The sequence below is a fragment of the Plodia interpunctella genome, chromosome 5 (assembly GCF_027563975.2).
Source record: "Plodia interpunctella isolate USDA-ARS_2022_Savannah chromosome 5, ilPloInte3.2, whole genome shotgun sequence".
In the NCBI taxonomy this organism is placed as follows: domain Eukaryota; kingdom Metazoa; phylum Arthropoda; class Insecta; order Lepidoptera; family Pyralidae; genus Plodia; species Plodia interpunctella.
The window spans coordinates 11,573,658-11,591,639 of NC_071298.1; the positions used below are offsets into that span (position 1 = coordinate 11,573,658).

Sequence of the window (17,982 nt, forward strand, 5' to 3'; positions counted from 1 at the left end):
AATACTTTGTAAAAGTCGAGTGAGACGTGTTCAGGCGACTAGTATAGCGGCACGAGGTCACTCACCGCGCAGCCGGCGACGCGGCGCACGTCGCGCAGCCACTGCTGCCGCTGCGGCGACGGCGGCGCATTGTCCGCGTCCAGCGCCGCCTCCGTCTCCTCCAGCAGCGCCGGGTCGTGGTACTTCAGTCTGCCGAACAGGCGTAACTATCCTTCATATATCTTTTTTATTAGAATATGGTCAATTAGGCATCGATTACACGTCGATTATCTAATTTATTCTTTGTAATTTAATTATCGTTTATTAAATTGCAAAATATATAAATGTAACCACTGAGTGCGGATCTTGGCTCGCGGATATGGTCAAGTTTGTGCCAAATTTGTAAATGTTCATAAACATTTACTTCCATTTTGCTTTTATTAGTGGGGACCTATAATTGGCTTGCCGATTTTTATATTAAGCGTCTGTTCTGTATATATAGCTATTTGTTGGTTCTCCTAAGAATAAATAAATAAACATTTTTGTGTTGCGTAGTCAATACAAAAATATGCCCAATATAGAATGTATTTAAGTTATGAGTGATCGAATGAGTAACATCCTGCCGGGGCGCACGCTCACATTCCAAGTCTCGCATTTATAATATTATTGGGATTAACTTTAGACCTGAAACTGTACACACACAGCACAGCATCCCGCGTCTACTCTCGCGCCCGCAGCAGCCGCGCACAGTATCTGTGCGGCTCCCGCTCAGCACAGCACGTTACCTGTCCGCCAGCTCCGCCAGCGCCCGCAGCAGCCGCGCACAGTATCTGTGCGGCTCCCGCTCAGCACAGCACGTTACCTGTCCGCCAGCTCCGCCAGCGCCCGCAGCAGCCGCGCACAGTATCTGTGCGGCTCCCGCTCAGCACAGCACGTTACCTGTCCGCCAGCTCCGCCAGCGCCCGCAGCAGCCGCGCACAGTATCTGTGCGGCTCCCGCTCAGCACAGCACGTTACCTGTCCGCCAGCTCCGCCAGCGCCCGCAGCAGCCGCGCACAGTATCTGTGCGGCTCCCGCTCAGCACAGCACGTTACCTGTCCGCCAGCTCCGCCAGCGCCCGCAGCAGCCGCGCACAGTATCTGTGCGGCTCCCGCTCAGCACAGCACGTTACCTGTCCGCCAGCTCCGCCAGCGCCCGCAGCAGCCGCGCACAGTATCTGTGCGGCTCCCGCTCAGCACAGCACGTTACCTGTCCGCCAGCTCCGCCAGCGCCCGCAGCAGCCGCGCACAGTATCTGTGCGGCTCCCGCTCAGCACAGCACGTTACCTGTCCGCCAGCTCCGCCAGCGCCCGCAGCAGCCGCGCACAGTATCTGTGCGGCTCCCGCTCAGCACAGCACGTTACCTGTCCGCCAGCTCCGCCAGCGCCCGCAGCAGCCGCGCACAGTATCTGTGCGGCTCCCGCTCAGCACAGCACGTTACCTGTCCGCCAGCTCCGCCAGCGCCCGCAGCAGCCGCGCACAGTATCTGTGCGGCTCCCGCACCGCATTCCGCGCAGCACTCTCTACGTACGCCAGCGCCCGCTCGTACTCGCCCACGTCGCACAGGCGTATCGCCAGCAGCAGCTTGTACGTCTATGGAAAAATCAAAATTTACATAAGTGCTATGTAATAAATCTTTATGTAATGCGCCAACACTGGCTCTATATCCGTCGTTTTCTCATCCGCGTTCCCATCTGCAGACTCAGTGTCATCATCATCACGTTGTGTCCGTAAAAAATAACTTTTCCACCGCTTGTTGAGAGTAAAACTTCTTCGACAAAGTTGTTAATTGATCATAAATTAATTAATCATCTATCAAAGCTTCGATGACATTCCACGGCACGACATGGCAGGGGAACATATTGTAGCCGACGGCAGTCAAGATACTAAAATTGAGATTGGGTGAATATGTTTACTAGTGACCATATTAAAAACGCTGGAAATAAATACTCAACTCTGTTTCACTGCTACTCCTGTGGCAATCGTCATCACACTCCAAGATCACATGTCCTCGCCCATCACACACACACCTCAGTATAATACAAATGAGCAATGACCTGCATGGAGTCGATGACGTAGTCCCTGTTGAGCGAGAGCGCGTACTCGTATATCTCAGTCGCGAAGATCGCCTCGTTGGTGGCGAACTGGTCCAGCGTCGCCGCCTTGTGGTCCGCCAGCAGCAGCGCCAGCCGCGGCACCGTCGTCACCGGGACTGCAACGGTACTCATCCGTACTCTCCATACTAATATTTACATCCTTGCATAATGTCATCTTTGCTGACATCGAGGCAACCTTGTTTCAATCTAATTCTAGCTGCGCTCCAAGGCTTCGCTTCCGTGCTTAATTATGGATTATTCCATGTTATTTTCTATCTGTGTATCAAATTTCATAACAATCCGTCTAGTAGATTTTGGTGAAAGAGTAAGAATCATACATACACACACAAATCCTTACAAATTTTGATATTCTAAATTTCTAAAATGAAACAAAGGAAAAGTTCTCCAAAAGCCGGGTCAGACAGTGACAAGACAGACCTGGGAGCAGCGGCTGCAGCGGATGCGGCTGCGGCTCGGCGCCGGCGGCCACGAAGCAGAGCTGCGCGGAGTGCGGCAGTGCACGCGCCGCTAGTGTCGCGCCCAGCGCGCTCAGCGTGCTGCGCGCGCGCGCCGCGTGCTCAGCGCTCGAGTCCGCGCTGCCCAGCACGATCGCCGCGTGCGCGCGCCAGTCCACGCCGTCCGCGCCGTCCACCGCGCACTATTTTATTTTAACAAGACCGACATTTTTTCAATTTCGGGGCAAAACGTCCCCTATGTGTTATTCCAGATTATACTCCACCCGTGTACCAAATTTCATAACAATCGGTTCAGTAAATTTTGAGTAACAAACGTACATATACACACACATCATCACAAACTTTCTTAGTAAGAAGTACACATAAAACTAGATAGCAAAGGAGCCAATTAAAGGTGTGTACAGTGGTGTTGTAATCAGTAAACTTTTTGACAAGCTTTTATGGTAACACTAGACCGGCTTCGGGTAAAACCATAACAAATTATACACAAACCTTCGACTTGAATCCATCTAATAATTAGTATCAAATGCTAAACCGATAACAAACTTGACCAATAGATACACGTGAAATGCACGAAATGAAATAAGCTCCACCCCTTTCCGTCTTGCAATGATACACAGATTTTTTTATAGTCTGAAGGGGGAGCGAAAAGATAATGAATCGTTGTACGTATAACGTGATAGATGTGAACACAGGTCTATGGCAGACATAGCATTTGCAATTGCAGCGCCCGTCAGGGTCCTTAATTGTTACTGTTTAGTAAACAAAGACCTGTATCAACAAATGATTAAGATTGAATGAGAACAAGTATTACAGTGGCGACCGGCGGCAGCTTGGCGTGCTGTGTCTTGTAGAGCGTGTGCAGCGGGTCGGCGGGCGGCAGTGTGGCCACGAAGCGAGCGTGCACGGCCAGCCGCGTGCGGCGCTCACAGTGCGCCGCCAGCTGCAGCGCGTGGCCCCACAGCTGCGACGACATCGCCCATTCTGATCACGGTAACGTTGGTCACTATCGGCCCATTCGATTTTCTACCGCGTCGTATTGAGGTTTACGCCCAAAATATTATGTCTTAGTGTATTAACAAAATTCTAAATGTGTACAGTCTGTCTATAGGGAGTAGAAAAAAAACCTATATAAAAGCTATATCAAAATCGGGTCTTTATCTATAAGCATAAAAGTTTAAGCCACAATGTAACACAGCGTACTGTACTATGGCATGATTTTTAAGCGTAACGTTCTTACGCATAATGTTTACGCATAACAATTTGAACCATAACTAACCTAACCCAACCTAAAAGTTAATTATGCCACATTTACCACACGTACATATTTCTTTTTCTAGCTCATTGTTAATCCTTTTAGCCTAAGCACTCTATTTACTCTTTATATAGGATGTTCCTCAATTATATACGGTCGAACACTGGATTCCAAAATACAGACTTGCCTAGTTTGGAATTCAGGGTTTATAAAGTAATTTGTACTTATAACAAGGAAACACTATTGTATCAGTTAAAATTGTTGTACAAATCCTTTAGTAAATAAAGAATTTATTATGAATATTATTATTATTTACCCGTATGCCAAAAATAAATTATGTCTCAGATCTATTATGCCAAAATATTGTATTCCAAAATCGTTATGTCAAAGAACGAAAGGACAAAATAGATCATGCGATAAAAAGTGGCCCCATCAATCGGTTCAATTCAGTGTTTTATTTAATATTTTATAATTTGTTACACGTAATTTTGCATATAAGGAAAGTCAATAAACTAAGTGCTGTTTCGCAAATGAAATATTGCTTATTGTGCGTAAAAGTCATTATGTATGTAATCGTAAAGCGTATTAGTCGATAGGCTTTTTAAAATTATAATTAACTAGCCTTTACCCGTGGCTTCGCCCGCGTTGATTATCTGAGATTAAAGGCAACCTATATCCTTTGCCATACTTCAAAGTGCATGCTACACTTCAAGAAGATTGGTTGAGTAGATAAAGCGTGAATAGGTAATAAACATACTTTAACATTTATAATATTAGTTAGGATTAGAGTTTGGCCTCGGTGTCAGTCCGGGCACGTGTAATACTTTTTGACTATGTACATTATGTACTTTTATATATTATTAGAAAAAAACATTGCAAGAAACAATAATAGTAAGCCCTTCTGGCATGATACCAACACTTTTCAAATGAGTTTCTTTCGGCATTTCTTCTCAGCAGTGGTCTTTCCGAAATGCCAGTAGTTTGTAGCTTGTGAGAGATAATTATTTAATATAAAAATTGACGTGAAAAAGTGTCTGTGAAGGTCTAATTTCTGAATAAATGATTTGAATTAGAATAAGAGCACAGAAGCAGCGTCACTCACCGATCGCCTCCTGCCGGTTGCCGCACGTCAGCAGCTCCCGCAGCCGAGCCAGCGCCGTGGCCTCGTCCACCGCCGGTCGATCTTCCGGCTGCTCAACACCTATACAACATACGATTATACTACGTTGTACAACACTATATACCCATGACAATAATGCATTTTAGGACACTTTCATAAAACGTTGAAGTTGACAAGTGTAACCTAAAACGTCGAGTAAAATACTAGTGCCGTAGAGTGGCGCTAGTGTTTTATTCAAGCGAATTAAGTTAGTATCATGTAGCTTTGAGAGATACAGTTTTAAATTTAGCGCAAAAAAGAGCTTGTGTAATCTAATTTACATATTAGATTATTTGATTTTGAGAATGTGCGTTGTCAACGTCACAAATAAATGGATGAAATTTTATTATCTACTAGCCGCGCCCGGGGCTTCGCTCCCGTGGGAATTTCGGGATAAAAGTACCCTGTGTGTTATTTCAAGTTGTATTCTACCCGTGTGCCAAATTTCATAACTATCGGTCCAGTAGATTTTGCGTGAAAGAGTAACAAACATATAAAATACACACATCGTCAGAAACTTTCGCATTTATAGTATTGGACGATTCAATGACGACCTCTGTGGTGAAGTGGTAAAGTGCTTGCCTCTGAACCGAGAGGTCCCGGGTTCGATCCCCGGTCCGGTCATGATGGAAAATGATCTTTTTCCGATTGGCCCGGGTCTTAGATGTTTATCTATATATGTATATGTTATAAAATATGGTCTGGCTCAATCTGTGTGATTTGTCCTGATATATTCATTTATATTTGCAGGATGTCTTACCGTCGAGTTCGCCGAGCGGCTCGTCCGCCGACCCCGACAGCGGCGACTCCCGCCGGCTGCCTGCTGACAGGTACACTACTCAGCTTACGAGACTCCAGAGCCACGCCCCATCGATCCGTTCAGATGACACAGCACGTTGTACCTCCGTTGTTTTCAATAGGTTTTGACACTTGTTGATATACATAAAAACTTCATACAACTGCGTTGTATGTCGACGGATGTCAAGGCCACGAAGGCGACCGATCAATGGCGCATGGCTCTACATGTGGTCATACTAACACATTGTTATATTTATCCCCGTAACGTGTAAGCGACCTCGACAAGAGCGTCGTTTGAATAATTTACAGTTTTTGTAAAAAACTGTAGCTAACATAAACCGTATACCATTAATAATAACACATTTGGTTACTCTCTACAAAAGTTCATAATAGTATACACTAAAAGTAACAGTCACATTTTGTTATATTATTGTGGTGAGATTGGTGCTTAAACAAAGCCTGTCACGACACCAGGTCTCGCACTCCTAGGGTGGAAGTTTTTAAAAGTGCACATACATATTGTCACCTATATCGTCATACAGTTCGCCAAATTTTGGCGGATTCGGCATACATTGCTGGTTTTTCATTGCGGTAAATAAAAGTTCTCATGCATTCGCGTCGGCATCTGTGCGAATTGGGCGGTAGTGTGGAGCCGACATTATCATATTTTTACAAACTAGAGTAAGCAGCAAGGTAGGTACCGTGGTGCGCGTGCGCGGCGCGGGCGTCGCTGTGGAACTCATGCTCCCGCTTGTTCTTCATCAGCAGCTCCGCTATGTCGGCGCCCACCACAACCTGAGCCGAACATGCATTATGTATTTCAAACGTACGTCTTTCCCATTACAAGGTATTCTCTGTTTCTTCCTGAGCTGTTAAGCGTCGGAACCCAAGTATACAAATAATGATATTTGGAAGTGAATGTTTTCTCACCCCGTTCTGCCTCAGCAACAGAGCGAGTAGTTCCCACAGCAGGATATATCCGATGCGGTCGCGGCGGTCGTCGTTGTACGCCGAGCGAGCCTTCGCCATGCAGTACTCGATCACGCTCTTCTTGTGTGTCACACCTGTCAATTAATCGTGTTATAAAACATTTCTCACTATTGAGTCCATTCGAAGCGAGACGCAGCGATAGACAGACTTGGAAATATTGACAATTAGCTTTTTGTTCGCGGCTTCGCCCATGTAAATTTTTCCGGAATGAAAGGTACCCCATATCCTTCCCCATACTTCAAACTACACGTCTGCAAAATTTCAAGAAGATTGGTCTTGTAGACAAAGCGTGAAGAAGCATACCTTTGAGCAGCACTCCAGGGTAAGCAGCGAGCTCGGCGCGACGCGGGTCCCGGCGCAGCGCGGCGCTCAGCGCCAGCACGTGCACCGTGGCGGCCCGCCCGTCCACCGGGTACGACGGCCGCACCACCACCACGTTGCGGGACGAGATGCTGCCCTGGGGTGATACACACGTGCGAAACTTGGCAAATACATAAGATTCTTTTTCAATTGATTTGGTTCGCTAACTGGCTGAATAACATTCAAGCTTTTACCATATACATTTATTAAACAAGTCAGACTCACGACTCACCTTGATGTGCGCAGTGGAGTATTTGAACGGGGTCATGCGCTCCGAGCGGACGGTGGACTCCTCTAGCTGCAGGTTGAGGGACGCGTCCGTGTTCAGGTCCCTACAGACAGATAAACTCGTCAAACTTTCGTAAAGGCAGAGCCTGGGTAACATCTTAACCACTTAAAATCTGTAGCAGCAGCAGCTCTCACATTGATCTGTCTTAATTAATATTAAAAAAGGAAAGGTTATGTATTTCTATGGTGCGACGAATAAATTCAAAAATTTGTGGAGCGATTTTGATACAATTTTTCACAGAAATAAACAGAATATTACCTTTTGTATCGAAATAACGCGGACGAATCGCGGCGGAGAAATGTAGCTAGTTCAGCTACATTTCAGAACTGATATTATATAAAAGAAACTACTAGCCTGATTTAGCTGAAAATTTACATTTATTTAATTATAGATGTTGCAGGTACATAGTTTTCACATAATATATGACGTCCATTTTATTTTAAGGTGAGCAACTGGAGAACAGCACACCAGTCTCGGATAAATAGCTACAGAAAGACGATGTTTATACAATACTATTGCACGAACATATGTAAGGTTGTAGCTTGTGATAAATAACTATTTAAAATAAAAATTGACGTGAAAAAGCGCCTGGGAAGGTCTAATTACTGAATAAATGATTTGGTTTTAATAAAAAGTCGAGAAACATCTTGAAATGGTACATTCGGGAGCCATACTATAACTCATAAATAAAATTAGCTACATTTAAACCATGTCAACATGGATCTTAAAATAACAAAATGTCGATTTTATTTCAACAAAATATTAACTATATAATAATTATATGTTTATGGGGAGTGCAAATACTTTTTCCATCCAATTGTGACGTGACTTCAGCAGCCATGTATGATTGGAAATTATTACATGTATTTTAGTTTTATGTATACTACGACTACGTAACTAAATAACCAATGTGTGCCCGTGCGCTGCGGACAATGAGACGAAACGTGCAAAATGGTGCCGAGCCAAACATCTAGTGCTTTCATGACATTTAAATGGATACCAACAGCCACCTTCTATTCGGTATAAAACTGCATCCCCCAAATGTTCTACTCTAAAGCATAAAATAAATTAGGTATTGACCTATATAGCATAGGTATCGAAATAATAATTTTATCAAAGTTCAGACCGGTGTAGGCCTGTAATTTGCTGCTTTGAAAATTAGTATTTGATTTAAAATTTGACATGAAAATGTCATCTAAAACTTTATTGTCCGGGATTGTTTCGAGTAGCCTGTACTGTTAAGGTTGGAACGAGACGAACAAATGACTGAAATATCAAATTGTGCGTGGTTTCTCACACTTCAAGTGTGGTGAGAATCAATCATCGATGTAGTAGTCGAACAAATAGGAATAAAGGCCGGTGTAAACCGACTGCGTTATTGTATGAAATTTTTGCTGCCTGCGTAGATACGTATGCGTTAGAATTCAATGCAATAAACGTGCAGTCGATCTACAACGTCCTTAAATATTATTACGTATATTTAAATAAACAGAACTTTGCTTTGAACAATACATAAATAAATTATATTTATATTTTCACTAACTATATGGCATTTGCTCGTCCGTCTGATATTTTACTATATTTACCTGTCAGAGAAATCGGTCCTCATAGAAGCATTGCCCGCCCCGATCATTGACCCCGCGCCGCCCGTCGAGCGGTACGCGTACAACCTGCCCACCACACACACACATATCGTTTCACACACGCACACACACATATGACGCCTCCCACTATGCGCACATAGAACTGTGTTTGTATCACGATGGCTTAAAAAATATTCTAGACTATTTCCTTGCTGTCGCTCGTGCTAAACATATTCATGCATTTTTTTTCAGTGAATTGAGAAATTGTTAATTGACCGTCATGAAACGTGCCAACAATCATACTCGTAATATAATTAATCTGAGCGGTGAACGAAATGACATTGATTTTAAATTTTAATTTAGTTCGATGTGACATTGTCAGAAACGTCATGAACAAAATGAAAATGATCCCCAAACTGTGAATAAATTGGACACTACTCATGTCATTATGTCATGTTTAAATATTTATAGCAATGTCCAGTTTATAAGCAAAGTACCGTGGTGCAAAAAATCGAAATATTCTGCAAATCAGATAATTCTTAAACTATTGCTTGCGCACTTTTTTAAATCGCCTTTACCAAAATTGTGCTAAACTATGACAAGAAACAATCGAGTCCGAGCGAGAAAACTTTGCTACGATCAGTTGTCTCACTCATGATTAGGTGAGGTTAATAAAAAATATGGAGGAAAAACATTTTCAGACACACGCTTCTTCCCAAAGAACGATTAAATTGTATGAAATTGTAAGATTCCTACTCAATATTTAGCACAACTATGGCAGTGAATTAAGCGTTGACTATCATCATGTAATACTGCTCGTTTGGATTTGCTTAAAATAAATACGTGTTCTTTTCATTATAATTTGATTAAATTTAATGTGAGAAATAGACACAACAACTATTAATATCAGAACAATCACTTGTCGGAGGCGGTCCTAAATTATATTTTCTATTGAGTTGTCCCGGAATACCCAGGTTCAGGGAGGTATGGGACTTAAGTTAACAGAAAATATATTAGCAGTATTAGACGATCGAAACAAACCAAATTATTTCAGATATCGATAAAAATATATTGCTTTGTACACCGAATTGTTATGTAAATGTCAGTGAGCGTCATGTTGTGAATATTAAACAATGTAATGATTTAACGGTCCATTGTGCGTTATGATTGATCGAAGCGATCGTGCTGATATATGTACATTGCGTAATGTGAGCAAGCTGTTAATAGCGAAGGCTTCAGTTGCGCGCAATGGAGCGTAAAATAATGTTTGTTAAAAGCGACGGTTGTGGTGCAGGTGTAGTGGATGGTGGATGTCTGGGACTATTGTTTGAAATATATTCTGTCTAGACCGGTGGTCGTCAAACTATTTTGAAGCTAAAGACTTTTTGTAAATCTAAAAAATTTACAGAGCCCTAAATTATATAACACCTAGTTTTACATGTAGATTTATTAACAAATCAAATTACAGACTTTGAAATAAAAGTCTGTGATTTGATTTATTATATGACAAATATTATCGCGGAGGCCCAACAGTTACTACAAGGAGCCCATGCCGGAGCCCAGGGATCTGTATCCGCTCCGCACACTTTGAGGACCGCTGGTTTAAACAAAGGATGTATCTGGACCAAAAATGTATTAAGCCCCGATGATATTTTTTTTTGCATTGAAAAAATATGATATACGATATGATAACATTCTCGAGCGTTTTCATGGTTTCTTCATTAGTCCCAAATCGTCCTTTTTCCAGATTGAAATTTATATGAGAAGTATGTCCGTGTGTTAGAAGGCAGTGTGTAGTGAGAGAAGCCAGACTCACGTGTCGTGCCCCTTGAGGTCGTTGGCGCTGGAGCGGCCCGAGTGCACGGAGCCGCGCTCCTCGGGCTGGAACTCGCGCAGCGCCATGAATCCCGCCACTGGTGCGGATAATAGGTATATACATGTAGTACAAAAATATAAAATATTGTTTTACAAAATTAACTTAGAAATATGTATACGGAAATATGACGGATTAAAAATTAAAAGCTTCATGGCTTTGCGTCACTTTTGCAACTCCATTACAACTCCAGCTATACTAATAAAGGTAGTTAAACCACGTTAAGTCATTGTCTGCCCAGCTTATATTGCAGTAGCTAAAACCCATTGGGCCCGCGTGGTGGATCATGGCCCTACTTAGCCAACCATAAGGAAGGCCAGTGGCCCAGCAGTGGGCCAAGTAAAATGTCTGAAATGAGAACTCAGAAAATGTCAAGGGTCGAAGCCGATGTAATAAAAAGCACCTTTAGAAGAGAAGTCGGGCGGCCTCTGCCCCGCCATGATCTGCTTGTAGACCTGCATGTAGGCGGCGGGGTCGGTGTGCCGCAGGTGCTCGTAGTACTCGTACTGCGCGCGCTGCAGCTGGTACGGGTCCGAGTACGACCCGCCGTAGCCGTGGCCTGCGGGCACAACCACGTCATTCACTACTATCCCGACTAGTCACATCAGATAGGTACTATTTAAAAAAAATTTCTGTGGAGCTTGTATGACAGTGATGTGTTGTGACGTCACGGATTTTGGAGTTTAAAAGTATTTCTAATAAACTGAGACCGAAATATAGCAAATCTCGTGTTTATTAAAACTGATCAATTATTTATTATATAATATTTAATGATTGTATTCGGTGATTTAAATACGTTATATGCATTTTATTTTATATCCAGCCGAGGTGCAGATACGACACCACGTGTTCACGGGGTGGACAGAGCCAAGAGGTGTAATGGAATATGTAGTTATGTGTTTTTACGTTCACATTTTTTTAGTCGAAATTAGAGTAGAAAAAGAAAACAAAATTAAAATGGCAAAATAAAAAACCTGAGTACAAACATACGCGTATATGTACGTCGCCTGGTTTTAAAACAGTTATGATTGCTTCAATGTGTTTTCATAACGTTTTCATCCGTTATGCAATTACTAATGTGGAACTAGGGAAATTAGTTATATAAAGTTCCTAACCGAAAAGTTTCTCAACCCGAACTAAGAGAAGGAGACTAACATGTTTTTTCACGAAAACATTAAAAATTTCACGTAGAGATGACATTTTAGCCAGTTACTTTGACCTCTCCTCCTGACAAAGCCACGCCACAACGGGTTTGACCCACTTCCCAATGAAAAGCAAGCCCACTTACTATCGTAATAAGGTCGAGAATGCCTCGAGCGGCGCTCCCGGTAGGGGTCCCCGCGGCGGCGCTCGCGGTCGTCGCGCGGGTCGCGGGACTCCGCCCGCGACGGCGAGCCCAGCTCGTCTGCGGACAACATGCCTCATGTACTCATGCTCTAGGGGACCTTTTCTCTATTCACGAGATCCGGTTAACCATTGAACTCTGACACTTGCCATTTCAATCAACACTCCATCTTAATCATACTTTATTTGCTGCAATCCATCCATCCAACTCTTCTTGAGTTTTCTTGATAACTTTAACTTCCTACAATACTTTTACTGACGTATTTATTCAACCAATTTCAAATGCAGCAACTTCGCCGCAGTGTCCATAAAAATGAAAAGCTTTTGATGATATGTAGTTATTTTCTTTAGAATGTTTGCTCGCGATGTTATGATTTTACAAAACACACGCATTTTGTGAAACGGTGAAAAATAATTTAAAATTTTAACAAAACGTATTACCAATTATACAAAAAAAAAAAACAGAACAGCAATTTTACAGCACAAAACAAGATATTATTTTACGTAAAATTTTTCCCTTTATTACCTATTTTTTTTTAATCTCTTCCTGACAGACATGAAATGGGTCAAGAAAGTGATGATTTATATGTATCAGAAGACATTCAATAATGTGTATTTGTCACATTTAGAGACACATGTAAATTGAAGTGTGAAAAACTTGTTTGAGTGAGCTTGCAAGCAAATGAAAATCTAATGTATATACTTCAACATCAAAATCAGAATTGAATGGCGGACTGAACTGAACGATAATCGAAATGAGTGAACGATATTGAGATCTGTTATTTCAAATCAGACACAGCAAGAACATATTATTTGAATGTGTTGAAGCGAAACATTCTGAAGGCTTGGCTTGGCATATTATATGTTCATTTATATTACGATATAGCTCAATACATTTCATTTAATACCATTAAAAATTATACGTTAATTTTAATGAAAAAATATTTCTTTTCAATTATTAAACAAAGAAATAACATATTAGCAAAACATCCTTCTTATTGACTGGATTGCAATGTTGCACATAATACTGTGACTGATGCAATCTGACGTTGAAATGTTTCGACAGACAATATCCAATTGCCTAAAAGTTGGAAGATGAAAATTTTAAATTTACTGGATCTCTAACCCCACGAGGGTTTTGATATTATGCAATTGTTTTAAAACTACCGCCATCTAATGGCAGAAGATGCATACACATTAGTGATCTTAACAGTCTACCAGTGTGCAGGTTCTCACGATATTTACCTTCTTCTAAAGTAAGGTCAAAAAAGGAATATGAAAACGACTATACATGAGTCAGATTGGTATTCATATGGCACTTTAAGATGAAACAGAGATTTTTATTCAGTAACACAAAACACGCAAAGCCAAGTGTTGTGCCGCTATGGAAGCTGCATGTAGCACACACGCGGCATGCAGTGCGGTACTCGCAGGCGACTGTACCTTCGCGTCTACCACAATTAGTCTTTGCCTCGCCCGAGAATGTCACAACTGCAAATAAATTGAAGAAAAACAATTCATATTTTTCTGGAAATAACGGGTAAGAACCGAATAAACAAAACCTTTGCACCGTTTGGAGGCTTTTTGAAGTAGGTAAAAAGCACGCGTTAGATAAATGACGAAACTAAAATAAAATTTGGTACTAATAGTACAGATAGACGTAGATTGTACAGTCAACAGCACATCGAACTATTCAAATTAATTGCAAATGCTCCACCATTAACTTGGCATAGATATCTATGCAGGGTAACTCAATCAATCAATATATTTATTTGCACTCGACAAGCTGTTGACTGTAAGTACATGTCACAATTTTTTTACACCCCTCGTTTGCACCACGAGCTAAAAAAGAACCAACAAATATATACTTACCCCGCCTCCTCTCCTCATCATCTCTGTCGCGCCTGAGGTTGCCGTACTTCCTGGCGGGGTCAATGTCCCTGTAGCGGCGCTCGCGCTCGATGGTGTTGTAGCGGCGGCGGTCGTCGTAGCGCCGCTCCTTGTCGTCGGGCCGCGGCGGCTTCGACGTGTAGGAGCCTTCGCGGTAACGTCTACCGACATCAAATATACGACTCAAAACCTTACTTATAAATATGAATAAATATATAGGGACAAGATAAAAGTGTAAAGTGGAGATCAAAGGAAATGTACACATGGATGGACGGGAAATATTTTATTAACCTTGACTTTTTTATTGTTAATCAAAGTGAACGATTTTTCCTATCTTTTTGTCAAAGCAGACATCTCACTTTTTCCATGTAAGCTTTGATAAAAGTTTCTCTCCCAAGGCCAGAGTTTATATCATATTTTAATAAAAATGTTTACATCTTAAATCACGAAGACTATCTGGACTGTATTGTTTTTAGGTACTTATAGCAAAATAGATACCTTTTTTCCCTCTCGCGATCGCTGTAATAATCCGTATCTTCAGTGTCGTAGCGCCTCGACCTAGCGCTGCGCCTGGGCCTGCGCGCGTCGGGGCTGTGGTCGCGGTCCCGCCCCGAGCGGCGCTCGGGTTCCCGCTCGAACTTCCGATCCCCGCGGGAATACCTTCCTTCCTTATCCCGATCCCTCGAACCTCTGTGCTTATCCCTTCTCGGCGAATTCTTAAACATCCTATCTCTTTCTGAATCATCACCAGACGTATTCACGTGATTTAGCGACTGTCTCCTAGAACTAGTCACGGGACGGTCCAGATCCGAATCCGTTTTACGGTCCGTAGGCAGGTCTGTGGTGTTCATATCCGCGCCTTCCAACGTGTGCTCGCGCGAATACGACATCTCTGTCGATGAAACTATACTCAAGTCTTGCAAGTTCTCGCCTTCCATTGTAACCTCTCTTTGCTGCTCTTCCGGTGTGGGGAAATCTGGTAAATCATTCCGGGATGGTTGGATAGAGTAGTCCGACCCGTCAACGTTCTGTTCTCTGACGTCAGTCGGCCCTGCGTCAGTCTGGACGGGGTAATCACGGTCGACGCCCGTCACTACCCGCTGTTCGTTACTGGAGTAATTTGGCGCTTGATATTGAGAATATTCGTCATTACTTGGCTCTCCTGGAACCATCCTATCGAGCCCTATCGGTCGCCTGTCTCCCCGTGCAGGTTGAGTATAGTTATCAGGCGTTTGTTGACCGTCTGCTTGTCTGTACGGTCGCGAGCCACTTTCTGTCGGCTGGCCATCGATATGCCGATCTAAGTAATTATCGTTTGGTTGATTGTAAATATTTTCTTCCTCATTCTGCTGCCCCGGCACCATCCGCGCCAGTCCTGGAGGAGGCTCATCCCCAGACATATTCATGTTTTGATTATACTCAGACTCCTGCTGCCCCACTACCATTCTCCTCAAACCTGGAGGCGGTACATTTCTACTAAAATCTGTATTTTCTCCATAATCTCCACTCGAAAGATGTGCAGTTTGCAAATATTCGTTCCTATCACTCCTCGGAGCCACTTCCAAATTCTCTGGCACTTGCTGTGCAACTTGCATGGGTTTGAATGGCATCACTTGTGGATGATCTGGCCTCTCTGAGTTGTCAGGAGTTGTCTCCAGGTTAGCACTAAAGCCCTGGGGGGCTCTGCTATGTTGAGATACCTTGTTGACTACTCCAGGAGATGTCAAGCTTGAGCTGGATGTAGGAGGTGGAAATTGCTGGCTGGATGTTGGATTTGACCCTGCTACTTTGCCTGCATTCTTATGTGAGAATGGTCCAGCATTTTTGAAAGGATTTGTAGACTGTAAAGAAGGCGGAGGAAAATTGGTTGGAGGAGGCATAGCAGCAGATGTTGGAGGAGGTATAGAGGCAGATGTTGGAGCAGGAGGTAAGGATGTGGGAGGTTGTGAAGAAGGTGGTAGTTGTGTTGGCTGACTTCCATGAGTAGTTGGTAATGATGGTGGAACAGATGAAACAGGAGGCAGTAACAAGGGCTTTTCTTGGCTGTTCACAACATGTGTCTCTCTGGCTAATGATGCATCAGGTGCTGGATTCTCACTATTAGTTATACTCATTTCTTGCATGGAGTTTGCCAACTCATTGTGAATTTCATGTTGATGAATACTGGAAGTGTTATTTTCCAAGCCAGGCTCGTCTAAAGATTGCTGTGGCCACTCCGGGTTTTGAGGATATGGCTCATCGAGACTATGCTGAGAACAATTCGACTTATCAGAGTTTCGAGACTGCATTTCACTTCTAAAAGTTCCTTCAGACTGTGTCTGAGGGCCATCACTTGAGTCTTGAGACATTTGTGACTCTATAGACCATTGAGGAGTTAAATTATCTATATGAAAACGCTTGCCCAGAGCCAGATTAGGTAGTCTCTCCTTAATAATCTCTGTGTCATTCAGAGTCCGAACTTCCTCTGTAGCAGCCAGATTGGAATTGTGCTGGTTTGCCTCGATAACTAAGTTATTATCCTGACTAGGCTCAACATTTCTCACTGCCTGTGGGATAACTCCCTGGTTAGCACCCAGCGGGTGGTCCTTGACTTCCTTCTTCTCTTCCATGGCCCAGTTCCAACTGTCTGTGGAAGCAAAGCTTTCTTCTATAACATTAGCATTGTTATATGCTGGTTGCGGAGGCTGAGGCACTGGCTGTGGAGCAGCGCCTTGAGCTTTCTGGGCTTTGGATTGGTCCTCCCAGCCCCAGTTCCAATTGTCTTCCCAACCGTCATTACTTTTGTTTGGAACATAATTTTGCTGTTGAACTCCTTGGTTTTGATAAAAATTCTGCTGATAACCCTGTTGCGGGTTGTATGTTTGGTTGGGGTAATTCTGATTGTATTGCTGTGGTGGTGCTTGTTGTTGGTAGTATTGGTTAGCATTGGCACCATAATCAGCTGGTTGTTGGTACACCTGGCCATATTGCTGGTTGTACTGTGGCTGCTGCTGCGGAGGTGCTTGCCAGTACTGTTGTGGAGGTGGAGGATTGTTCCCACCTGTGCCACTCGGAAAGTTTGGATATGCGCTTGGCTGATTTCCATATAGCTGAAATAGAACAAATAGTTTATTATAACAAATATATTTATTAGAAAATAAGAAGAAAAAATGTTTACAAAACCACTAGTGAATATCTAAAATAGATAAGTCTATTGATAAATTAATCTGCAAACAGACATCAAAAGATATGTCATTTCATGCTGTGTAATTTCACAACATTAGTGTTTTTACAATTCGTTCTGCATGGCATTCTACGTAATTACAATAACACGGGCTCTCTCGGAGCGGCAAGGAGGTTGGTCCACGTCATTGTTTACGTCCGCGCTGCGTATAACCTGAGCGTACCTGGGGTGCGGCGAGCTGCTGGTCGGCGAGCGGCGGTGCGCCGCCCTTCGGCCGCTTCATCCACGACATGCCGCGCTACCACCGCTTACGTAACATTCACCAGCCACCTCACATATGCTCCGACGGCTACGAGTAGCCCCGTCACTATCATGGAACAAGAAACGAACACTTTCACTCTCACAAACTCGATGGTGCTGCTACCAACAAATGATATTATTGTCTAGATACAAATTAAAACAAACAGCAAACCGAAGGAAATCGAGCTATAAATTAATTTTCTTATTGCTATTATTTTATAAATATTTTAAGATTTTTGACAGCAGCCCATCGATCGAAGGTGCCCTGTTGGCAGTGTCGCCATACCTAGTCGTAGAATAGAATGAAAACCAAAACTCGTGCTTGCTTTTTGTGTCAGAATGTTTTTATATCTGTGTAGAAAATGAATTTATCCTAGTCATTTAATACTA

At 43.0% G+C, this 17,982-nt stretch overlaps 1 protein-coding gene across 11 annotated transcripts in view; it reads right to left on the bottom strand.

Annotated features, from left to right (window-relative positions):
* Nucleotides 1–17,888, bottom strand: part of Sec16 (Secretory 16) — a 35,782-nt gene extending 17,894 nt beyond the window's left edge. For 8 of the 11 annotated variants that reach the window (XM_053745985.2, XM_053745983.2, XM_053745981.2 and 5 more), the window contains exons 1-19: nucleotides 17,516–17,888; nucleotides 14,628–17,218; nucleotides 14,112–14,290; nucleotides 13,683–13,730; nucleotides 12,184–12,300; nucleotides 11,299–11,454; nucleotides 10,839–10,935; nucleotides 9,026–9,109; nucleotides 7,383–7,482; nucleotides 7,094–7,247; nucleotides 6,731–6,864; nucleotides 6,502–6,595; nucleotides 5,763–5,825; nucleotides 4,946–5,044; nucleotides 3,403–3,572; nucleotides 2,551–2,770; nucleotides 2,074–2,228; nucleotides 1,458–1,609; nucleotides 66–189 (exon numbers count right to left, since the gene is read on the bottom strand). In XM_053745985.2, coding sequence (XP_053601960.1) covers nucleotides 66–189; nucleotides 1,458–1,609; nucleotides 2,074–2,228; nucleotides 2,551–2,770; nucleotides 3,403–3,572; nucleotides 4,946–5,044; nucleotides 5,763–5,825; nucleotides 6,502–6,595; nucleotides 6,731–6,864; nucleotides 7,094–7,247; nucleotides 7,383–7,482; nucleotides 9,026–9,109; nucleotides 10,839–10,935; nucleotides 11,299–11,454; nucleotides 12,184–12,300; nucleotides 13,683–13,730; nucleotides 14,112–14,290; nucleotides 14,628–17,218; nucleotides 17,516–17,584 — 4,806 coding nt within the window. In that variant the 5' untranslated portion in view covers nucleotides 17,585–17,888. The remainder of the gene's footprint in view (nucleotides 1–65; nucleotides 190–1,457; nucleotides 1,610–2,073; nucleotides 2,229–2,550; nucleotides 2,771–3,402; nucleotides 3,573–4,945; nucleotides 5,045–5,762; nucleotides 5,826–6,501; nucleotides 6,596–6,730; nucleotides 6,865–7,093; nucleotides 7,248–7,382; nucleotides 7,483–9,025; nucleotides 9,110–10,838; nucleotides 10,936–11,298; nucleotides 11,455–12,183; nucleotides 12,301–13,682; nucleotides 13,731–14,111; nucleotides 14,291–14,627; nucleotides 17,219–17,515) is intronic. The other 3 variants (XM_053745980.2, XM_053745987.2, XM_053745989.2) reach the window with 3 other exon arrangements.
* Nucleotides 17,889–17,982: the final 94 nt, after the last annotated feature.